At 41.3% G+C, this 26,082-nt stretch overlaps 1 protein-coding gene across 1 annotated transcript in view; it reads right to left on the reverse strand.

Annotated features, from left to right (window-relative positions):
• The window catches only part of CYP7B1 (cytochrome P450 family 7 subfamily B member 1), a gene marked incomplete at both ends in the record, with an annotated part of 124,469 nt that extends 106,044 nt beyond the window's left edge, over positions 1 to 18,425 (reverse strand). The window contains one exon of the mRNA XM_080610670.1: positions 18,331 to 18,425. Within this exon, the coding sequence (XP_080466796.1) occupies positions 18,331 to 18,425 (95 nt within the window). The remainder of the gene's footprint in view (positions 1 to 18,330) is intronic.
• Positions 18,426 to 26,082: the final 7,657 nt, after the last annotated feature.

The following is a 26,082-nucleotide window of genomic DNA, read 5'->3' on the forward strand; positions in this document are numbered from 1 at the left end:
AACTCCCAGCAGTAACCAGTGATGCAGACAGTCAAGATGATGCAGTCAAGATTTCAATGACAATGGCAGGGTTCCTTGGATTAAAATCAACGAAACCTCATTTTGATAGATAACAGGAACACCATCAGGCTCAAGAAATTTTATTTATAAAAGCCATGCAAAAAATTACATGAAAAACAGGATAAAACTTTTCAGTGGATTTAATCAGTTGTTCAAGTGAATGGTAAACCTAGCTGTTTGCTGAAATGAAGGACGGATGCATGGTAGCTAAAGCTCTGTGAAATACTCTGCAAATCTATGGGTATATATTAGCAACAGAATAAAACACTCCCTCCAGCTTCTGACAAAACTGAAAACATGGAAACAAAGACGTTAGTTAAACAGCCCCCTTCTGGAAGAATGCTAATTAACTTTTATAGGTTACATTTTCTTGATATACCAAAATCAAGATGACACAGCCATTTGTTTTCCCTGGCAAAGTCATGCACATCACTGATTATTCAGGTTTTGAAAACTGTGTATAATACATACTACCACCTACACAACAGCACAATGCTGACATTTCAGCACAGAACATGTTGAAGCAGTATTTCTGTACTGGAAAAAAGAACAACAAAGACATTTCCTAGAAGGTATCCATCAAATAGAAGAGAATAATGTATAAAACATGGGCCTTTTCTTAAGAGCCTGAGGTTACAGATGCTTTTTACACCACATCATGTTCCTAGCATAACAAAGCTGGCAGAAGCACCAGGTTGAAAAACGGAAAAGCAATTTTGTTTTGATCTTGTGGAGCAAAAAAGACTTACCAAGTTCTTGCAGTAATTTTTGTGAAGCAGAGTACATTTAAGGGAATTACAAACAAGTTGCCTAAATGTCTTTGTTCTGTATTCTTTCTTATTTTCAAACTGTATTAATTACTGCAGTCACCACTGTTAATAAGCCAAGACAAAATGACTGCATTTTTAATACTATATCGACCATCAACTACTTCTTCTGTTACTCCTGCATATGAGAGAGCCTTTACTTTTCATCCATGAGAAAATCCAAGTGAACCTACACAGTCGTACAATTATACAATTGTTCCACCCAGGTAGGTTCCTGATCACTCAGAAAAAATGGACAGAGCCTCCTTTTAGAATAGGATGCTCCCTGCTAAGCAAGGGAGGCACTCCCTGCTCTGCAGGAGCCAGATATACTGGGCATCACCTGAATGAATCCCTGCTGTAAATTGGGTGACTTGAGTAAATTCAGCAAGGTCCACTGGTCCAAAAATGGTGCAAAGGACATAAAACCCAGGCTGGATCCTTACAGCATTTGCACTAGCACTAGAGTGAGGAACTATCTATGGCTTCTAGGGAGAGGTGTATGCCAGGTGCTCTCACACACAAAGCAAAGAAACACGGTAGAGCACACAGACCAGGAATCCAAAGTGTGGACTAACTCCTCACTGAACTCTTGACTAATCAGCTTGTAAGAAGAGTTTCAAGTTTCTGACAACACTGTATGTGCAATAATAAACTGAATTTCCCCATAACTTTAGTGGCAAACACCCAGCATTTTTATTTCAGTGAGGTCTTGTTGAAATAATAGTGATTTGAGCCCCAGTGTGGCTCCATCCCTGCAGGCACAGAGTGAAGATGACCTACTTGTACCAAGCAGTAGAACACTCAACCACAGACTGCGTGATTTAAAGACATGAATTAGAGATTATCAAGGCAGCACACATACAGCAGGCTTCCAGCACTGCCATAGCTGCAGCAGCACAAAGACTGGTAACAGTTTGGTTCCTCTAAACTTTTTTTGTGATTTTTTTCTTTTTTTCTTTTTTTTTTTTTTTTGAAGAAAAAATGAAAGGGAAAGGGAAAAAACAGAAGCTCAGATGATCATACATGAACTCAGAAAACATATTCATTTCAACACATTAATACGGAGTTGGGCTTTGCTTCCAGTTTTACACAAAGATCTCCAAGTGCCTGAATTGATGATAAATGGTAATTGATGGTAGAAAAAAGGGCAACCGATATAAATCAGATTTAAGGAAGAAAAAAAGAGATACCTTTTTCTTTTAAAACTTACTGATTGTCATAAAGCTGTAGACTGACGAGACCTATGTACTGATATTATTTAAAAGATATGTATCATGAAACATTTATCAATTTAACGAAGTTTAATTTTTGACACCAAAGAGTACAGCTAAATTAATGTAAAGCTCACATCAAAATGAGCACCTAAAATAGCATCTACAAGAGTTAAACCAGAGTTAAAGGAAAATTATTTATTTACAAGCATACATTATGTATCAGTTGTAGTTAACTAGTATGCTAAGATTGCAGGAATGTTTAAACATGGTAGTAATCAAAGGATGGTTGGGGTTTTCAGTCTACCATTCTCTTCTTATGAGCTCTCTTTGTTTCCAGAAGATTTACCACCTGTTATACCCCAATTAAACTACCTACCCTACACCTTTTCCATTGTACACCCAGAAGTTACTTTCTCAGGTGCTTACAGTTCTCATTTTTACTACGCATACACATTTTATTTTTTTTTTCATACTAGAAGGAACTATCTTGCCCTAAAGCGATCAGAAGAAATTCCACAAAATTCACTGATAACAAACTGTGGCCAGTTCCGTGCAGCTGAAGGCTACCAAAGGAGCTACTCATGAGACAAACTCAGGATGGATTTTCTTAAATAAGTACCATCTCAGTTTCCAGATGACCCAAGCAAACAAAAAACGCTACAATGTCATAAAATCTTTGTGGCTCAAAATCCACTTTGCCACTCTTAGCAACTATGTGATTAGTTTTGTCATGTGACTACAGAAAATTTACATCTGATGCAGCCCACAGCTGGAAGACAGAAGTCTCTGCTTTCAAATGAAAAAAGACTCTAAAGGCTTCAGCCTTCTTCTTCAGTAGAGCATTTCTGTTCTAAGACAACAGAATTACACCTCCCCATCTTTTTTAATGAAAGGAGAATAAGCTTCAGACTGTTTTTAGAAAGCTAGTATCCCACTTGGAAACACCAGATTGGACTCATCAGCAGATGTGGTTAAGCACAAGCGTGCCAGTTTATGGACAGAAAAATAAAGGGTGGGTTTAGCAGAGGACAGTGAGTGTGCCAATGGTGGCTAGCCACAGGCAGCTGCTAGCATTATAGACCCAGAAAGGAGTTTTGAGAGACAAGTCACAGCTTCACAGTGTTAGAAGTGAGAAAAAAAAAGGCTGACTCATGATCAGGGCCATGTGTCCAGTATGATTCCATGCAACCCATACAGTTCAAATATATGCAATATTGCATATAAAATGAAACTTAGAATTAGTGCTAGCCTTTTAAGATGTCAGCTAGCATGAGTATGCAGATGGAAGTGAAAGTTCTATTTTTAAGTAACCTCAGTTACCAACAAGAAGTGGTCTCATTCTCTGCAAACTTCTAGGCAATTTAAATTAAATTCCAAACATTGAATTGTAAACTCTTCAAGAATCAATGAGTCAAGACATTTTAGCTGTATGAAAACTGAGCTTTGAAATTCTGTTCAAAGCATAAAATTAGTGCCACATTTTTTTCCCCCAAGAATTAGTAGAACTAAGGCAAGGAAATGCTACTGCATATTCTGTATCATACCATCAAACGAGAAATTCACATTTACCTCAGCAAGAAAGTGCTGATCTGTCAAAAAACTTGAGCTTTTGCTCCACTTAGAAGCTCAAATCCCCCTAAAATAGGAAACTATTCAATGGCTTAAAAGGAAGGCATTGCTTCATCAATTCACTGAATCAGAACCTAACACTCATTAACCCCAACAAGTAGTATTCGTAACATGGTAGTCACCATGTAGAGATAGTGAACCACTGAAAGCAAAGTCCAGCAGAAGCAAAGATTTTGTGTCAGGCTGCATGTCTTTAGCATCAAGATTTCCACACCTGCCCGTATGGCCTGGTATACCCTACTTGTCAGTAAACACTATGTAAGCAAACGCACCTCGAACAGACACACTAAGCTGGTTCCTCAACCAGAAAGAGCTACTACAGCAATCTCTTCTGCCCCCCAAGATATTGCTGCTAGAGGGCTTCTGCAGGCACAGCTACAGTGGGGTGAGAATAGAGACAAATTCCAGCCCTGTCTAATGAGGCCAGGTAGGCAAAACTTTGTTGGTGTTCAAGACGTCACTGACAAATTCAGTGACTGTGACTCTCCCTAGAGCACCCTTAAGGACTGTGTATTTTCATCCTGCAATGTAAAAATTCAAACCTCTCTGTGTAATAAAATCCAAAGCCATTTCTTAGTAGAAGCAGGACCACAAACCAGACCTCTGTCTTCTTTTCAAAGACCCACAGCAGCAGGATTTGCTGTGGTTTTGAACAGTTTTTCTTACTGCAGAAGTATTTCAGTTGTTACCAATGTGTTATAAACCACAAAAATGCTAAATCTACATGCACCACTTACAGAAGAGATTATTTCATTTGGCTATATGATAATGCTGCAGCCACTACAGAAGCTCTATGCTGTGAGCAAATATCTAAAGTAAAATCCTGGGCTTGCTGAAATGGGTGGAATACCTCAAATGTCTAAAGTAAGGCCAAAAAGTCATGTTGAACACTGCAATAATACAAAGTCTGATAAGGATCTGTTATCATTCGTTAAGTGCTTTAACCTAAGATTAGGAGAATTAGAGGCCTAAAGAGTAAAAACACCAGCTGTAGTAGATATTTTATAGGGAAGAAGATAAGCACAGTAAATAACAAAAGGGACTTGAGATAAAGAAAATGCTAGACTGAATGACAGAGAAACTGCCAGAAAAATCAAGGAAGATTTAAATGCACTAATTTTTTACTCTGTCTAAAACTGTTGAAAATCAGTTTGATCAGCCAGTCAAGAAGATTACCCTCGTGTCAGGGCAATGACAGAATTATATAAATGAAGAGAATAGTGACGGCTCTAATGCCTTCCCTGAGTGAAGGAAGGAGTCCTGCAGAAGTGTTGCAGGAAAAGGCAAGGAGCTTTCAGGCAACTCTTGACCAAGTTGAAGATAAGAAGGGACTACAGCATAGCTCAAGGGCAAAGTTTCAGGCTAGACAAAAAACCCAGCAAAACAACCCCAAATATACCTTGATTTAACATAAACCAAGTAAAATTCATATACAGCAATAATTACAAATCCAGTGGGTCAGTAAACTCCATTAGGATTCAGCGTAAATTTTCTTCAAAGGCCAGAGCACAGGGATTCATAGATGCTGTTCACTCCCAGGTATGTTTGACTAATAGCTGCCATCTCATTCTCGGTCCTTGAAATACATTCAATCATTTTAGGATGTTCACAAAACCTAATACTGTCCTCAAGCTGAAAATAACAGTACAGTCCTGGGTAGGTGGGTGCTTAGGTTGGTGATCAGTATACTGAACAAGACTTGGGGGAGAAGATGGGTACAAATGGATAACTGGGGGAGCACGAGCCTTTGGGAAGGCTCAAGTGTTGAAGTCCCTGTTCCTTAGATCTGCAGAAGCAGCAAGCTCCCAGCATGAGCTGGGCTGTAAAGGAAGTGATAATACAAGGATGAAGTGGGATGGGGAGAGATCAGCCATGACCACAGGACAGTGCAGGAGGTGGGATGAAATTTCTCTTCCTGCTACATGTTGACCACCCTAATTCACCCTGTCATCCTCCCTACTGCTGAATGGAGATGCACTCCTTCACAACCTGCTTTTGTGTTTCATCCCATCAAGTGAGAAATAAATCCTATCCAAGGAGAGCAAAGGGGAAATAAAGGGCAATTAGAGACACTGGGCGTTAAGAAGTCACTCACATCTGCTGACAGCTATGTTGAGAAACCAGGCGGAATTGCCAAGTGACTCACCAACAAAAAGCGTTTCATTTTTTTATTGTCATTTTATCTACGGAAAATCCCCTTACAGGTTCCAGTGTGATAAAAGCAATTAGCAAAACCCACTCAAATGAAACAAAGAAGGGTCTCATTAGCCTAGCTTACTCCCTGAGCAGAGCAATGGGAATTCAAGAGGACAGTTCCTACACAACACAGTGAATTCTGTGAACAGCAAAAAAGCAAATTGAGAAATCAGGAAAAAAAAGCACTCTAATACCTAGAAGAAAAAAGGGATCATACAAAATATAAAGCCAGCTGAAAGAGAAAAAATGATAAATACAAACTTCATCCTTTATTGACATAAATCTAGCATTACCCACCAGCCAAACTCTGCAGTTAGGTTATAACGATTATTAGCAGAATTGCAGTAAGGCCCAAGGACCTTATTTATATTAGAGAATCCAAATGTGCTGGTTGCTTTCCATATACAGAGCAGAGAAATTTAGCATGAAAAATCATACTTATTGAAGCTGCTTTGACCAGCCCAACATTGGAAAATGAAAGAGATGCCCATGTTCTGCACTATCTTCCAGTAAAATTCATTCTTTTGAAGACAATTAACTGACCTGTCCCTTCCACAATCTTAAGAGAAATTAACTGACTGCCATGAGCAGGAAACACTTTCCAGTAACTTGCTGCCTTTGAGGAGATAAATTGATATTTGTCACAAAAAGTAAAAAGAAGCATCTGATACAGCAGGGCTGAATCTATAGCTATACCTGATCAGCGCGCCTGGGACTAAATAGGATACCAGAGGTACAAATGGTCATAGGTGGTAACAGCAGGGATTTTGTCACCCAGAGGCTTGGGTTCTGCCCACTGAGAAAAGCTATGGGGTGTGGCGATGTCCTGCATGTGTGGGTGTCCTAGGGCAGCCTTCATCTTGGAAGCCACCACCATCATAGACACATGGAGACTTCCATCTCCTACCATCTCCAACACTGCAGTCTTTCACCGAAAACTGAGCCCAGTGTGATATCTTAAGGCTCAGTGACTGAGGAATCAAAACCATATCTCTATTGGACATTTCTAACACCATCAATTGCCTACAAAGTTACAACTATAAGCATACTGATTTGTTGGGGTTTTTTCTCATGTTCTGATGATACAAATCATCTGACATTCCAAATTAGCACATTGTATTTGTGCTGAAAAATCTTCTTGGGCTTTCATTTTGATGAAATGAACCTTATCACTACAGTTTAAGTTGCTTTATCTCTCACATTTCTATTTTATATAGTGCATTTTTGTCTCTGGAACTGTTAAAACACAATTTGAAGGCATGAGATCACACATATGCCTGGCTCCTAAACAATAGTCTCAGAGGTATTATTAATAAGAATATACACTGAAATAACGCGCAAAACAAAACAAGATTTTTTTTTCGTATCTAAGCAAAAAAATGAAGCATTTGTTCATCTGGTCCCATCTGAATTATCTCTGGTTTTTATAGTGTTAGTTAAAACCTGGCTGCTCTTCTTTTTTCCCCAAACAAGCCAGCAAGCATGCAACGTAAAGACTACAGATCAGAAGCAGGCACCACACTTACACTGGTCCACCCAAATGTTCCTGGAGTGGGGAGAAAGGATAGATGGCAAGTTGCTTCAGTCCCTACTAACTTGCCATTGAGACACAAATAAACATGTCAGATGAGCCTGTCTGCACCTTTAAGCAGGTATTTTTTTCTGCAGCAGGATTCAATACTTGGAACAGGAGATGGCCTTCTTTGTTAGTTTTGGATGCCATCTTAGGCTATCTTTCATCACTTCTAATTAAATCTTGTCAGTGTTTAAAAGGACATATGCATCCACTAATGACACTGAATTCACCCCCTTTCTTAAAGCAAAGACAGAATGGTAAGAACAACCTACAGGATAAGCACTGGACTACTCATCACTCAAAGGAAAAAATAAACCAAATGCAGAAAATCTTTCTGCATTTCAAGCAGGACTGTGTTCAAGCAGAATTTAATGTAGCTGATGCAGGAGACACTGCAATGGCCTAAACTATGCAGGAGATAAGACCGGACAGGTCACAACAACTGTGCTTTATTGGACACCTGTCCTGAGGGCAAAACAGTAGGTATGTCCTACTTCTGCAAATGAGATCGTGAAGCCAGAAAGCCTGAACTTTCTTCTGAGCCCAGCAGATCTCAGCATTGTCTATTTTAGCTTCTTACCACTGCAGAGCCAATAGGAGTTAAATGCACAATTTTATTTTAAAGTCTTCATAACAACGGGAGTTTAAGGCTCTAAATTTATTATAGCTGATATGGTTCTATCTGAGGAAGTCCACAGGTTATGAAAAAAAAATCCCTTCACTCCTAATGTGGTATTATCAAATAGGATCTAGCAGCATTCTCACTATACAGGATGAAAGAAACTAAACAGCTTACAGAAAAAAAGATAACTCTGACTCATTCACATATGCAAAATTTCTTTGAAGTTTAATTATAATTTTTGTATCTTAAAGCAGCAACACCAGAAATTCAGCTGTCTATTCAACCACAAACCAGACATTGCGCAAGCAGCTGTTTCCCAAGCCACTGCATGCTGACATACACGGGAAACCTCTCCAGTCCTGCTGCGATCAATTCTGTGTCGCTCCTTAGCAGCGACAGAAAATTTAACCTGGCTTTAAAGGATACTACGTGCAAGCCTCTAGGACACAAACTTAGAATTTCCCTCATTTGGTACTCAGAAGGAGCCCAGGCTCTGAACCTGGCTTGCTGCACTTGTTCCAGGGCCTGGAAATTAATCTCCATCAGTCACGCATGCTCTGATGGCAACTATTACTGAAAAGCCCAAACAGTTTGGTGCACTGTCATGCACCGTAAGCTTAATTTCATCATCAGATACACACATCTAATTCCTATTGCTGTTGAATTAGATTCTTTCAGGCATGTATTAGGGTTAAGAAGAGCACCACATATAAGCCTGCTGTCCCAGTACTTTCATTTTTTCTCCCTGTTTGCCCCAATATCAATTCTGCGCTTTCATCACATTTTACAATTGATTCTTGGATGACTCCTGAATTGAGAGACATTTTCGCTTCTTGTACAGATACACAGCTGCTCCTTTTAAATGGGAATCACATACAAACATTGCAGTGCAGGCTCTGGCAATATGCCTTGCCCTCAGCTGTAGGGCTTGGGAATTCACTATTTAAGCAAAACGGTTATTGTGCTGAACACTAACCCAGACATCTGAAAATCTTTTAAAAAATTGAAAAAAGTCCCATCCAATAGAATAACAGAAGTTTTTGAAAGGAATAAGGAAGAAACGCCTACTCCATTGGAAACGTTTTACAAATGCAGTAATGACCAAAACAAAAAATCTTCCAAGGAGGCTTCTTCTTTCTTAATGAAGTGTAAGTCTGAGATGAGTAAGTATCACAGATCGATACCTGAACAACTGAAGGAAAGAATTATACCTTGTCATCAATCCACTGTTTGAGCTATTTTCAGAGAAGCTTCCCAAACGTGACTCCCAAAGCTTATCATGATGAAAAACCAGCTGGAGAGAATTAGAATGGCTATGATCTAGCATACCAGAAGCTCTGAAGTGGAGCTACTGTAACCTAAAAAAACATGCCAGCACTAAAGAGGAAAACATGGAACAGTGCTTCCCAGCTGGGGAAGCGGTGACCAAACGCTACTGTAGCATCAGTTGAGCAGACCAGCAATGGAAGTTGCTCAAATCTTCTCCAAGCAGATATCAACAATTGTCCTTCTTTCAGCATCCTGCTTTTGTTAACCAGATTAAATGAAGATGTCTGAAAATACTTTGATTTTCCTTGTGGCCCTATTAGAAAGTTGGAGACCATGTCCCTGAAGGCTTCAAAGACTACAGTATTACACTGTGACAAAGGGGTAAATCCATCGTTCTGCTGGCATGCATACAAAGGGAAAAAAAGTACAAAAAGACTGAAATACTGGCTTCTCAGAAACCTCATTTTAATCACCAATTCTCCATTAATTCTGTCTAATGTGCTTCAGCAGCAGCAGTTTGTCTTCTTATGGAATATACAGGTTTCTTTGGGGTTTGGTTTTTTTTAAAAGTAATTACTGCCAGAGCTAATAATTGGAAAACTTCTGCATTCTCACACAGTGTTGAAAAGAGACCATTATTTTTTTTCTAAATACTGCAGCACTTTAAAAAGTAATAAAAATCTGGCAATTTTCTATTCTTCCAATTTTTTCAACATATCATTCAAAATTTTCACTTTTTTTTCCTATGTTTTTATGCAAGGCAAGTAACATAAGAATTTGTAATGACTACTCAGGGAAAATCTGGGCAAGGGCCTTCTGAGAAGCAAGAAACTGGGGTAAGGAAAGAGCAGGCCACTAATTGCTTTCCTAGGGAGCCACAAGAAATCAGATAAGCAACCACACTCAGCAGTACCACACTCTGTCTTAGCCATCAGTAGCAGATCGATTCCCATGGATGCAGAGTGAGGCTGTCAGCAAGTAACACGAGTAGCTTGTGACAAACGGGCACAGGCTCTTTGGATGCCATGGACCAGGAAGGAGATGCTTCTTCAACTTCCCGCTATGGACGTAAGCCTGCAACGTGCTGGGCTTTCACTTTAGCATGAGAAAGGGTCAGCTGTGTGACAGACAGGACACTCCTCTAACATCCCATTTTAGCTTCATTTTGCTTCTCTATTCTTCTTTCACATGCCTCCACAGGGCTTGAGCAAGCCACCCCTTCAGGACACCATGCAATACTTTCCCAAATCAACAGGGATATGCTCGTTGCAGTCAGCTAGAATCCCCTGCCACCAGGCCTACAGTATGAGAGCACACTACTTTTTAAAGAACATTAGAATATTGCTTAGGAAACTACAAGATTAAATCATGAGAAGCACAACCATAGCATTTTTCTGCTGATTTGAATTACGAATAGAAAGTACGAGCAGTTAAGAGGAAACAAGATATGTTCTATATGAGAGCCAAGATTTTTTTGCCTGACATGTGCCAAACAAGGAGAAGAAACAGAAGAATCTGGCACCATTAAAAACAGTTTGTGGAGAAAGGAACTGAATATCTACAGCCAAGCTCCATGTGGTTTGTAAAGAGGAAACTTTTGTTTTACGGGACTCTCAGTCAGCCAAAATTCTCCCAGACGGCGTGCAAATGGATATTAGCCTAAAAACCTAAACGCATCTTGTAGAAGGATCAGTAAATGGTTGGGAAAGAAAAGGAACACTACTGAAGTTTTAAATCCGAAGTAAAAATCTGCCTCGTGGTTGAAAAAGTTAGTTTACCAGACAGCTATAATGTCATATATGGTAAGCGTGTTGGAAAGGAAAGACAGCGAGTTAAAGCACAAAACTAGAAGTCAGGAAAATGAGTTCCAACCCTGGCTCCACTACCAAGTAGCTCTATAAAACTTGGATAAAAGAGAAGAAGACTGCCAACTTAGCTGTGAGATTTTCCCTAACTTCATATAGTGTATTAACATTGCACTTATGCTGTTTCTTTTAGCTTCTATATTTCCCCTACTCCCTGGCATTATGATGTACTAAGCAAAATAAGTGACTAGATGGAGTACTGAGAACAGTTATATTACTTTACCAAAACAAGCCCTGCCCAACTTCTTAATCAAAATACTTGACTAAAAAAAAAACCCAACTCAAAACCAAAAAACCCAACAATTTTATATGGGACTGTAATTCTGATACACGAGTTAAATACTAAAGCAGCTGACATGACTCAACAGCTTAGCTGAATATTGTGAGAAAATGTGGCATTTTTGGCCTGAAACACTAACTAGGACCTGTATTTCAGCATACAGGAGAAAGTGAATGGGCAGGCAACAGTTCCTCAGCACATATTGAGTGGTTATACCACGGGAGAATTTTTTTCAGCTTCTCTGATAACTGCATATGCTGTGAAGCATTCAGCTGCGCTATCAGTACATAAAGAAGAGGTCACATTGACCTCCAATTTACAGGGGAGGAATTGAGGCGAAGTCCACAGGCAAGACTGCAAGTTCAGTCATTCCTTGCCAGGGAGTCAGAGGCCCAGGTAGGTTCACGGGCTGGGACTCCAGTCTGTCCTGCCTGGCAGTTTACTTCTCTAGTTACATCACCAACAATTAAAACACATCAGGTGGCAAATTTCACCATTATGCTTAAAGGAGGAGTAGTTAATATCTCCTGTAAGAGTATACTAGGATTAAGATTTGCCCCATTTGTGTCTTCCTTCACACCAGCCTTCATATGTAACATTTCAGCCAAGTTTTGCCAATGAGCGTGTTTTCCTCCTCTAATGAGAGTAGTAAGCATGAATCTCATTTTTGAAGCACCCTGTATTTACCTGCGTTTTCCTCATTCATACTTTTAGGACTATCAACTTCGAGGAGGAGTAAAAGGGTTAATCGTTCAGTACTTTCTGTAAGCTATGTGCATTTGTGTACAGTACTCTAGATGGATGCTCCACGCTTCATGTTGCACTGGAATAATAAAAAGAGCAGAAAGCAATTCCCTTTAATTCTTGCACTTTAATTTTATTTCCTCCAAAGAATAATGAACAGAAGAAATGAAAACCTAGCACTTCTAAGGAAAAAAAAAAAAAAAAAAAAGAAAAAAAATTATAGGCATTTTCCACAAAAACACTGAAAGGAAAAACCCCTGTAAAAGTAAAAACCATTGTATTTTATTGAGAAACCCGAAGCTAGCAGTTCTTATTGCCACTAAAACTATCTGCGCCACAAACACATATGCATTTACCAGAATGGCATCTACTGATGGGTTCTGGATGCTAATCAAAACCAGACCAGGCACGAACTAAAGCTGAACAACCCCTGACAAAGTAGGTCAAGAAAACTGGGAGGGAAGGGAAACTGTTGCTAGGTGGCAGTGTACCTTAAGCAAAGAATACTGTAAACCATAGATTATTGGAAAAGTTAATTATGAGCTAACAAAGGTGTCATATTCAAAGCCTTGGTAGGAAGAGAACCCAAGATGTACATGATACCCAGACTACATATCAGAAGGATGAGAAGCTGCAGTGAAAAAAAGAAATAAGAAAAAGGAAAAAAATATCTTGGGACTCTCAACATAATGGCTCTCTAGCTCTATTAGTGCCATAAGAACACCAAAAGCCAGCGAACTGAGTCTTGTACATCTTGAGAAGGCTACAGGTTTGCTTGGGTTTTTTTGACTTTCACTAAGCTCTTACCAGAAGCAGCAAGCAGAGAAATAAGCTTCCACCGCATCTTGGCAGAGCAGTGAAAAGTTGACAGAAAACGCAAGTGTGATGGTGAGAAAGAAAGGGTTTTTAAGGCTACTTAAGAAACAGAACTGTTACTTTTCTGCCTTAAACAGTTCCAGTCTTTAGTCTCAATCTTTTCAGAGTAGAGGAAGAGTGGACAATGACATTAAACAAAAGGAGGTCATGAAAACACATGCTCTCCCCAGAGCTCCAACCAAAAGGATAGAGAAAAAGGCTTCTGTAAAAAGACAAGGTAAGAAGGGAGAGGCTAGATTTTCCTGGTATCCTTCTCTCTGTCCTTCCTGATGTTCCCTCCAACTGAAAACTACCTTAACATATTGCCTAAATTAGCAAAAGTGGTAAAAAAGACAGGCTGATGACATCTTGTGAACTACAATTCACTTGGTAAGAGAGCTGTTAGCAAGCTCACAGCTTGTCACAGAGAAGGATAAGATGTTCTTGAAGGCAAAGACAAAATCTATATTCTTTTCAACAATATCTGTCTAGGTTCAAGAGAGCAATTTTTTGGAAAAGTATCTTAAATGAACGAGATTGTATAGATTGGAGGTATTTTAGGGGTTAGAATAAAAGAGAAAAATGAAAGACGCTTTGCTTCAACGAGGCTTTAAATTCAAAACTTAGGCCATAGCAAAATCCTTTCTGAGAAATGTATCAAATTCTTTGTATGTTGATTTTAATCTACAATTACACTGTTTAAGCTTTTTATATACTATATTCTGATGCATTAGAAACTGGTCAGAAATAATATATTAGAACATATTTGCTCCGTTTAACCTAGCATGTGAATTCCTATACTGCTGTACAATAAAACCCACAAAGGTTACATATGCCATACAGCGATTGTATCATTCCATGCAAGCAATCCTGACTGTGAAGCTCATTCCTGATAATTAATACCAATCCCACCAACCTGTGGAGTTCCAGAGGGAATCATTTTTACAAACTCCTTCACTGGTGTTGCTCTTGTAGGATGCGTTTTAACTTTCCAAGCAGAGATAAATCTACAATGAGTATTTCTAGGTTGGGTCTGTATCTTTTTTGTCTGATGAACTTTAGGATGCAAACCTCAGGACAGCAGGATCCAATTTCAATGGATAAATACGGATACAACAATCTTAGTTTCATTTCTCTCCATCCTCCCCTTTCCCAAAGCCAGTGGTTTTAATTGAAGCCTGATTCTCCTCCTCTTCCTGGTAATTTGCAATGTCTGCCCCACAAGGAGGGAGGCAGGGAGCATCCCAGCCTCATCCCCAAACTGTTGGTTACAATCTGTGACCATCTTCAGTCACAGGCATGCAATAGACACTAGCAGTCAAAAATAAGCATCAGTTTGAGCAACAAAAAGTAGAATAGTACTACACCTACAGAAGTAACTAGGAACCAACCCCTGCTGATTTTGAGGGCCCTTCCCTGACTTGGGCAGCTTTACTACTGGAAGATGAGCAGGAGTTGGCTTCACCTGCTGTCTCACCTCCTGCTCTGTGAGACTCTTCATAGCTAGAGGAAAAACAGTTTGAAAACAAAAAGACCCACATAAAGCTGGAGCTGACTTAGACATTTTATGAAGACAAAAGAGACCAATCTATACAATCTCCAGGCTAGGAAGTCATCAGGTTTTGCTATAGCTGAAATACTTTCGTGAAGCAGCACAAAGGAAGCTCTCTCTGGAGAAAAAACATTTCCCAGCGAACAGCCTAGATAGGCTTTTCTTCATTAACCAGTAAGACTGGGATCTTTCTGTAGCATGCAGAAGGCACTGAGCCTCATCTGACACCGAAGTTTAACTCAAAATTTTCTGTGATTAAGGAAACTTTTGCTCTGTTTCTTCACCATCTGTGATACGAAACCTGGCAAAGACTCCGATTAGTTTCCTTTGTGTTATTACTGCCACCAGAACTCATATGATAAACATTAATACAAAAGGAAATTCCACTTCCCTTTTTTGCAGTCTCCAAAGAATAGATCTAAATACTTAATTAAGAACACCGGTACTGAACTCACCCTGCAATCCCTTAAAGCCAGATTACACCAACCTCACTACAGGAAAAGGCAATGGCAGATTAAGTTAATACAACACCTCTCCTGACAAAATATCTCCAGTAATGAGCACTCAGCCTGAGAGGAAACAAAGCAGGAGCACCTCACTCCAAGTTAGACAAAATCCTGCAGCATCTGCTTAAGGAACATCAGTGATGGATTTGGAAAGGTTTTTTCTTCTGGGACATACAAACCCTCATTACACTCCTGGACACATTTACTCTCAGAGTAGGGGGCTGTGTTTCACCTTGGTCCAGAAGGACAGAGGTATCATCCGACAAAACAAACTTACAGAACTCTGAAGTGCAAGTTAGCACTTAGTGGTGCATATTTATTTACTTAAACTCTTCATTTCTATACATACGCACTTGATTACTGTTGCTATCCTTACCCTGATGGAATCCATGCATGGCTGTAGTTAAGATGCTAAAACTGATTATCCTGATAAAGTTTATCTTAGTGCCTTAAACATAACAATTCCCTTTTACAGAGTTTCCACACTGGTACGAGCACACGAACATTAGGGCAACATAGCAATTTCTATAGAAACACATGCATAGATGAAGTAGCAACATTTTATCTAGCATAGGCAATCTCTGCAAAACCAGAGAAGTTTGTGTTTCTGTCCCAACAGGTATGAAGCATGACAACCTTCGCTTTGGCATTTATTCAGTAATTTTCCAACAGCTCAAATGTCAACAGGTTCCCAAATGGTTTTTGTGGATTTCTGAGGGGGGCAGCCCTGCCTGCCGCTGGGTTTGTTAGATTCAAACAGAATACAGGGAAAGAAGAAACCTGACACATGAAGGATACATGGGGATGGACAAACAGGTAAGGGGCAGATAAGCAAGGGGAGATCACAAACTTGCACCAAATCTCAGGAGCATGAACTCATACCCATTTTTAAACATGTTGTGCCCATAGTACAGCCTTTCTTCCTGCAGCTCAGATGTGGCTGCTGATGGCAGCCAGGCTGCTGCCAGGCATCTCTCAAGACCATGCCCAATTTCTTTAGTGAATAAGAAAAATTAATTCCACATTTTGCTGGAGCAGGATAGCACTTCAACACCAGCACCTTATACTGAGGTCTGTGCTACACAGATGTTGATGGTTTTTTTCACTTTTTATTTCCAGTTGCTTGCAAGCTAGTGCTTTGTACACTTCTTTGAGAAACAGCACAGGATTTAAAGAAGTAGTTTATTAATCAAACAGCAATTTCCTTTATTGGACAAGACAGTATGCCTTCCTGCTGAGACCTCCTATATAACATCATTCTGTGGTAGCACAAATGTTCAGACAATTTTGCTATAAACTCTAAAAGCACACTTAAAAACCTCTACAGCCACAAGGGTTTTAAAAATAACTCAGAATACGTTCTTTGATCCTTTCTCCATCCCACTTACATCTGGCTGAAAACTTTACAAGCAAGAGCTTTTCCTGTTTCCATTTTCAAAAATTCAGTCTTTTACAATTCTACTAGAATTTCTACTAACAACAGGCACAATTTTATATGCTTTTTGTTTTCTGTGCTGACCTCCTTCAGGGAGCTAAACTTGCAGGAAACTAAACCTGTCAAAAAAAGTAAGCATTTTTTTTGCTGGTTTAGCTCCCAGAACCAGCTCACACGGGGGCAGATAAGCAGCAGGGAGAAGGATTTGGTAATCAGCTATCCACTCATCTTCAAAAACATGAAGCTGCATCCTAAGCTACTCTGTCAAGTAGTTTCTCTTACAGGATGACCCCACTCGAATGTGGGGATGGATGTCTTCTACTTAAAGGAAGGATTGGGCTCTATAACTCAAATCACATTTATTAATGACTCCAAAACAGACATCATGGAAATAGCCCACCTCTGTTTACAGTCAGTGACAGATGCCTTCTGGAATCAAACCAAGAATTTTCACTACTTTTCTCTGTTATTTGATTCATTCTATACATGATCCCAAAGTTTGGGTTATTAGTCTAAAAACTGACTTTCTGACTCTTGTTCAGAGGCTAGTACTGCAATTTCTTTTCTGCATTTATGCATGTCTAAACCTTCCAAAAATAACTTTCAATGATTAGGAAAAGCAAATGTTTACCATTTAGAATTAAATTTAGTATTTGCTATGTGTTTCATTACACAAATTAAAACCATAAACAAACAATATAGTAAGTACTGATTCCTCCCCTTCTTCACTCGTCATCCTCCAAGCCTTTACACACATTTATTCATCAGCTGCAGTAGAGAGACACTGAAGAGAGCGTGAAGTATTGCAACACAAGTGAAAAGTATGGGGTAAGGGGTTAGCATATAAAGAAACAGGTATTGCCCAGGAACAGAAGAAATAGTTCTAGACAGCACTTCCTTCCCCCAAAAAAAATTCCTCCCCAAAACCTACAACTTCAACTTAAAGCGTCCCACAATACGTGTGTACCCTCTGTGACCCTTTAGCTGAAACAAACTAAAACCAACACTATCAACTAAAGAGACACAAAGAAAAGTCACCCACATGACCCGAGTTCTAGAGGCTTTGCTATTACCCGTCAGCTACTCATCACCAAAAAAACCAGGCAGCGAGGGCCGATGTTGCAACTCAGCAGCGGTATTTGTCCACCCTGCCTCTGCAGGTCAGGTCGGTGCACCCTGGACTCTACGGGAAGGCTTTCAAGTGCCGCACTGGGTCTCTTTTGCTACATAGGGCGCACAAGTTAACACCCAGGTTTTCAGCAAACCGAAGAGTCAACCATCTTCACACTCCGAACTGCCAGGGGCCGGGCTGAGCACTCCGGGCACCCCTTGTTTTGGAGCACCTAGAAAGGCTAGACCAGCTTCCCCGGGAGCCCATGAATAAGCGGCGTCCCCCACCCGCCAGCCAAGTTTACAGCCGCTGCCGCCGTCCACAGCCCCGCGCCTCCCCGCCTGCCCCTCGCTCCTCCCGCGGCCCCGCGCTCGCCCCGGCCGCTGCAGGGGGCCATGGACCGCCATCCCCCGGGGCCCTACCGCCTGTCCGGGCTGGGGGCGGCGGTGGCGGCGGCGGGCGCTGATAGGGCTTCCCAGCGCGGAGGGGCGGGCGGAGGGAAGCGCGGCCCAATGCGTGGCTCCGCGGCGCCGCGCCCGCCTCGCAGCCCCGCTACCCTGGCGCGGCCGTGAAGGAATGCGACGGCAGCCCCCCGTCATCCCGGTACCTTTTTCTTCTGCAGAGCAGGCATACGGCCCAGAGAAGCAGGGCAGCGGCAGCCGCTCCGCCATACGTGCCGAGCTGCAGCGCGTCGGGGCCCATGCCGGCAGCGCTCGCCTCGGCGGCCACTGATGCCTCGCCGCCGCCGGGGAGGAAAGTTTTGCCCGTCCTCCTGCTCCCCGCAACAGAGGCGCCAGGCCGGCCGCCCCTCCCCGCCCACCCCGAGCCCAGGGGGCTGGGTTTGGCTGCTCGGAGCCGGCTTTGGCGAGCGGGCCCGGTACGACCCGGCCGGCTCCTCCCCGGGGAGCGCCTGGCGCGGGGAGGGTCGCGCCCGCCCGCCCCCGCGGACTCCCGGCGGCGGAGGGGAGGCCCTGGCCTTCGCTTGAGTGATAGGCTCCGATGCGGCGGGAAGGTCCCAGGAGAGAGACCGGGGAGGGGGTTTCCGGGATCATCCCACCACCCCGGAAAGCGGCTCCTGCCCTGAGATCCCCTTCATCCCTCCACGCACCCCGGGAACAGCTCGGGGCCCCCAGGGACCCGGCCGAGAGGTGGTGGCCTGTCCCCAGCGCAAAAAGTGCTCCGCTTGGGCAGGTACCGCCTCTGGCAGCCCTTTGACTCCTCTTGGTTTTGGGACAAACACCTGATATGTGTTCCTGCTTAAAAACAACTCCCGCCCCCCCCCCCCCCCCCCCCCCCCAGCTTCGTAAAATTTAACCTGAGGTAGGAGAAATTAAGTACAGATAGCGAAGGTTGGGTTTTGAGGTTTTGCTGCGTGAGAAGGATCAAGGTCCAGTCCTTTATTCCACCATGCCAGCATCTCTGATGTGCTACAGAGAGAGACAAGAGAGGAGGAAGTGGGAAACTAAAAACAGAGGCAATAGAGGGATCCCCAGCTGTAGAAAGAGGGATGGGGTGGAATGGGGCAGAAGTCCAAGGAGTTTGGTGCTGCATGACAGGGCAGGTGGGGGGGTAACAAAGCTGTACCTTACAGCTCTTACTGTCTTTCGATGCACTCAAAACGTTGCTGTGATGGGAGGTATTATTCAAGGCAAATTCACTCTGATAGAGTAACATGCTTCAGTTTCTAGAATTGTGGATTGGTTGAATGCTGACAGAAGTTTGTGTACCTTACTCATTCTCAGCTGCTTATAGTATTACACATTATTGTTTCACAATATTTGGTGGTTTATATCTTTTCACCTTGGACAAAAGTTTTGCAACACTCGGTTTTATGAATTGCCCTGTTTTAAGTTTTCTCTGAATTGCAGACACCAAAATGTATCTTAGCGGATAGAATAGCCAGTTAGCTACAAACTTTCCTGACTTCAGCAGATCTCATCATTTTCAGAGGCCTGACTCACATCTGAGGGCTTGCAGTGGGCAGCACTGTGTGTCTTCTTCCTCAGACATTCCTGCTGATTTCATTGAAATGCCATCAGAGCACATCAGTGTGTCTCACATTAAAGTGTGTCAGGATCTGGTCACTACTGCTTAAAACCATCGGTTGACCTTCCTGACATGAAAAAAATCAGACACAATTGTGCAATACAATGCACGGAGTGAAACTGTAAGAGAAACTAGCGTTTTACTCATAGCTCTGTAGGGCTTTTTGTAGGGAAATGTGTTTGAAATCCCCAGCTTGGGAATTCCAGGGGGTTTCTTAGCTATTAGTCCTTGTAATTCTTAGAAAAGGAGTAATTTCGGACAGAAAAGCATTGCACTGTAAGACATAAGCCAGTGTAAAATATTTCTCATTTTCCAAGTGACCTCTGCTGTGAAAATTCAGTGTTTCACTTCAGTATAGTGGCAAACAACTGTCCACATACAATTAAACATCTATGGCCATTGGAGTAAGCCCTTGTCCAGATTCAAAACATCAAGATCACTGTAGTTCTGGCACTTACTAGTTTGCACTTCACACACTTGTCAAAAGTTACCATCTCAGATCAACAGTAGATGAAAAAAAAATAACCCAACCCCACACACCAGAAAGCACCACACCACGAGCAAGACACTGTTATTTTAAAACGTAGGGAACGCAACCCAATAGGTCCTCAGTACCCTATGAGTGCTGTGTGCGTTTCTCTGTAAACCCTTTACAAAGCCCAACAGTATGGATTAATTTCTCCTCAACTAGTAAAGGAATCTCAAAGAGTTAGAAGCCCAAACCTGTTGAAGTTTGGTGTCAGATTATCTAAAGTATGAACTACATGGATGCAGATCCAGCTGGACAGTATTTGCACATACCATACACGGTTAAAATTATAATAGATGTATCTGTACATATTGCCATCTCAGCTACCTGGGGAAAGAAGATGAGGCTGAACAGTCCCCTTTAACACAGCTGTAGCAGAAAAGAGGAAATTTATTTCCTTTTCAGGAGGTGCAAACCTAGTCTTACAGTGATATGGTCTCATGTTGAAAAACGGCTTTTTAAGAATTGAAGGGATCTTCAGTTTCAAGCTGTCCTGAGATCTTTATGGAGCTCTTGCTGAAGCCTGGTCATAAGTGAGAAGAAAGAATGCAAATGCTGTTATGTTTGGAAAAGGATAACTTTACTCTCCACCTGGATACAGCTACACCCAGTTGTTATCCTTACTGGTGGCGTGTAATTGCTGTTGTTCCTGGTGTTGGCTCCTTGAGAAATTTCTTCAAGTGCAGTTTATGTGCTTAGAAATCTGATAGAAACAGCTGCAGGCTGGAGAGAGGTGAAGACATTTGCAGATATATACTGAGTCAGGGGGAGGGATAGAGAATTTGTAAGATAAGCTTGGAGGGCTTTTCAGTTGGAAGCCACCAAGATTTCAGAGAGGCTCCTAGTACCATGACAGTAAGCCTAGATAGATAGATAGATAGATAGATAGATAGATAGATAGATAGATAGATAGATAGATGGATGCTCGGTTACATTTCTCCTGTTTAAATTGTGCACATTCTGTACATATGCTACAGTTCAAAATGCATACTGTGTGTATGTTTCATACTGCCAATGTTGTAAGATGATATAGATCATATTTTTTTGTCTTATGAAAATGCAGAAGACTCAAAATAAACTTCGAACAGTATATTCTGCAATCTGTACTGTATGTTACACATCACAGTGTGATTTTGCTATATGCAGCACATGGACAAATGCCTGTTTTACTGGGTAGATTTCATGTGCACAAGGATTTAAACTCCCAGTTAGACAGGAGCAGATTCTGTGTCACTGAAACACCAGTGACATATGTGTTACAAGCAATGGCAGGAGCAAAGCTTGTTTTTCCACTTGCCCAGCACAACTCATCTAAGGCTATTTTCAACAGCTTATAGCTTTACTCTGCTGTAACCATTGCAGTTGCAATACTGCAAGTCAATTCTTGCCTTCAGTTTAAATGCATATGAAATATTTCAACCAAAACAATTTATGTATTTTTGTGAACAATGCTAAGGAAAAATACCCGTGGTAACCTTTTTGGTGATTTTGAGAAATGGCAGTGGCATCAGACTTTGAAATGGGGTCAACAAATTAACCTCTGCGTCAAAGATAATCTGTCCAAATTTATTTAGGTTATAAGCCCCACAAGAAGAGAGGTTTTGTATACTCTTGTGACCTGCTGGACCTTTGGGGTTTAGTTCCTTGAAGGTGCCACTGGAACTGGGTCTGCTTCCAGCTCTTAGCTCAGCAGCTGTTTTCTCTGAAAGTGAAGCTCTGAGCTAATAGAGATCGGGCTGAATTCAGGGCAACAGTACTAAAAGCCTTTTTGTTCACTGCTCTGTCTCTCTTCCTGCTAGGATACACGCAAAGGGAAGTGCAGTGATTTAAGTGTACTATAAAAAGGCTACAGACCTCTCATCTCACTCACTAGATTTAAGACTAATACATTTGATTCTTACTTTGTGTTCTCTCCTTCAAGAATGGCTCCATCTGCATTTCATGCTTTTGTAATGCAGCACTGTAGCGTCTCTTCCGTGACCTCCTGTGTCAATCATAGCTGATCTGCCTGAGCTCTGAACAAGACCCCATGCTGAAAGGAGTGAGAAGTCCCATTCCTCTGCCCCTGCACTTCAAATGTCGTAGTCTCACTTCCCACTATCATGTGGACTGCCATGCCAAACATATACCTGTTATGTGCACCAACACATGGATTCGTATCATGTCAGGGATAAAAAAAAAGAAGCTGAGCAGTCTACAGGGCAGAAGTAGTGGCATTGGATGGTAGAGATGGGGAACTGACTACGCAAAAAGATCATGAATGGGAGCCAGGGAGGGAAGTAAAAAAGATGATTAGGAATAGATGAGTAAAAACTGGGGATGAATGAGCAAGATGAAATTTGGAAACCAAATGAAGTGAGAGAAGGAGTGTAATAATAGGAAAGATTTTGAGGAGGAGTGTGACAGAACTGACATTGCCTCAGAGTAGAGATGAAGGTGTGGAATTTGTATATGACTTAAAGGTGAAATCAGAAAAGAGAGGTGGAACTGAAAATGTGTGGAAATGACAGTATGGGAGAGGAGTAGCCAAGAGAACTGAGGTCAAAACAGTGAGATGATTCCTACAGTTTGCAGGTTGGGTCTCAGTAGGAGGGAAGATTTGGGTCAAAAACTGACACTGGGAAAGCATAAAAGTGATGGGCAAGAGGATCAGGAGAAGAAGGTACCAACAGATGAAGCTACATCTTCTTGGCTGTAGTTTTACTTTGTGTAAGATGGTACAACTGCAAAGAGCCTCAAAAGACATGGTGACATTTCTCCTTACTGCCATCTGTGCCACAAGTCATGTGATCCTGTCATTTCCCTTCTGTTATATCTAACAATCATGTGGTCACAGTCAGAACTGCTTACTTCGTAATCTGGCAGAAGACTCAGTCACTAAAGGAGAAGAAGGAATAGCATGCCAACAGATAAGCCATTGATTCAACTCATCCCACAGCCATGCAGTGAAATGGCCCGGCAGTCTGAGATGTGGACTATGGGAAAATAAGAGTTCCTATTCTGGGAGTTACAGGAAAAAGAGCTGTGCTGCAGCATGAAGGTTTTCAGCCCTGGTGATGCTAGGGACATGCAAGTATGATGTCATCTGGGAGAATTTTCACATTTTCATTCTGACTTTTTAATGAGAAAATTTTAATATATACACATATCTAAAACAATGTAGTTAAGGAATTATTTTACAGATAAATCTAAAGTATGTAGAAAAAGAGGGTGGAGGGTTCCTGCTTCTTTCTTGTCATAGCTGGAAACTTGGTGAGGCAAGGAAGTGACTGCAAGAGCAGTGACTGTTCTGGATAACTAAAGATTCTCCTTGAAAGTTACATTCCACCTTTGTCTGTGGTAAGTCATATACCATCATACTGCTCATAGGCTAGTAGTGTGATATCTGATAGTCCCTCATTTTCTACAGGCTCAACTTGAGAGCTTGGGTCTGATATGCCAAAGTGCTAAGCCGATCAAAAGAGGCACATGTCTATAGGTATCTAGATGTAAAAAACAGCAGAGTATTCAGGACTTGCACTTTGAATATGTATAGCACTCTTGGCTTAAAAATAACCAGCATTTAGCTTCCCTACAGATAAGTATGCATGAAAATATTAATGCTAATACACCCTAAACAAAATTAACATTTGCAATATAGTAAGGCACTTAGCTGTATGCCCTGAGTTACATCACAAAATTTTGAAGAATGCTGTATTCCCTGACCAGGACTATATAGACAGGATTTGGAAAAGGTCTGATGAAAAATGAATGGAACTGTATCATACTTACATTCATTAAAGGCTGACAATTCTGGGATTTCCTAAGTTTCTAATAGCTGACTTTGTAACCTTCAAAATATACTTTTTACTTCGCTATAATTCAGTTTTTTTTGCCTTGGGAGTAGTGCAGTCTTTGCTAGCAACAAATATTTGGGGCAACTAAAGAGTGTTTGTACTGCTATAAAAACAAATATAATGTATTAACTCCTTAACTGGCAGGTGTATATATGTAAACAACATCTGGGCAGTTTTCATTTCTCTGGAGTATTAAACATAGCTATAGCACAAAATGGAAGAGAGGAGAGGAAAAGGAGAGGAGAGGAAGAGGAGAGGCAGAGGAGAGGCAGAGGAGAGGAAGAGAAGAGGAAGAGGAGAGGCAGAGGAGGGGCAGAGGAGAGGCAGAGGAGAGGAGAAAAAGGATTGGATGGGAAGGGAATGTAAAAAAATCATCTCTCACAGTCCTGTCCGTTATAAGGATGAATCAGCAAGAGGGTGAAATGTCTTGACTTGCAAACATAAACAGTTGTCCTGGGTTCAGCAGTAGCAGTCATTTTTCCTCCTTCTTAGTAGCTGTTGCAGCACTATGTTTTTGACTTTCAGCCTGGGAACAGAGCTGGTAACACAGATGTTTAGACTGACCAAGGACTTTGTGAGTCTCATGCTCTGCCAGGGAGGAGGAGAAGCCGGGAGGAAGCAGAGACAGGACACCTGACCCAAACTAGCCAAAGAGGTATTCCATACCACAGCACGTCATGCCCAGGATGTAGAACTGAGAGTTCCCGGAAGGGCTAGATCACTGCGGGATGGGGGCAAGGTACCTGTTGGTGAGCGGTTGTATTCTCTTCCTTGTTATTTCCTTTATCATTATTATTATTGGTGGTAGCAGTAGTGATTTGTGTTATACCTTAGTTATTAAACTGTTCTTATCTCAACCCATGGGAGTTGCATTCTTTTGATTCTCCTCCCCGTCCCTCCAGGAGTGGAGGGAAGAAAGGTGTGGGGGGGAAGTAGAAACTGTGTGGTTCTGATTTACGGCCTGGGCTTAAACCACGACAACAGTTCAAGAGAAAGTCACAATTACCCAAGTGAAAAGAAAAAATGATTGCAGATTACAAATCCTAAAACTATTAGCAAATGTATTATTTATAGACTGTGATGTAACAAGTTTAAGAGCCAAATGGATAGTTGGTAGAAGCAGAGGAAAGGGAGACAGTAAAATCTGGACAGGTTTGTCTTCAAGGATGATGATACTACTGGCTTCAGTGCAACCAGGAATCCACTCACAGATATTTCTGAACCCCCATATAGGGAAATGAAGGAAATACATGATCACTAACAAAAGAAAATCACTGGCTGGGGTATTGTGTTAAAATAATTAAGCTGTTAAGTCAGGAATGCTAACCGTTGCAAAACAGGGCAAATACATATAGCAGATACATAAAAAAACCGAACAAAACAAACAGAAGAAAATATTTAAAAAGGAGACTAGATCTCCTGAATTGAAATAAAATCAGTTGAAATGCACTCAACAACTTGTGAGCTGTCTTGGCAAGAGCAGACAAGGTAGAGCAGTGCTGAACAGATCAAAGTATAGAAAATCTTTCAAAAAAACAATGCCAAGAGTTACTGTGTCTATGGAAGTTAATTAGCAATAAAACACAGGGTAATTATCAACTAAAATCACATTGGTGTCAAAAAGTGGAGATACACACAAGTTCCAAATGCATGCTTGTGTGTTCACATTCACCCTGAAAAGAAATGCAGTTAACAAATAAGATTTCAAGGAGAAAAAGATCATATAAACCTGAAATGTGACTTGAATAACATGACTCAATTGCAAGATTTCTAAATCCTGATGTCTTAGACTAGAGCTGACAATGATTCCCAAGGTGCTAACTATACTCCTGCATGATCAGTTTTTCTTTCTTATTAGCTACTTCTAGACCACAGTTTTTCATTACATTCATTAGTGCTACAAATCTTTTAAACCATGCCTTTAAATGTGGTAAATGTGTGCTCTTTG

This window comes from Psittacula echo (assembly GCF_963264785.1).
Source record: "Psittacula echo genome assembly, chromosome: 2".
In the NCBI taxonomy this organism is placed as follows: domain Eukaryota; kingdom Metazoa; phylum Chordata; class Aves; order Psittaciformes; family Psittacidae; genus Psittacula; species Psittacula echo.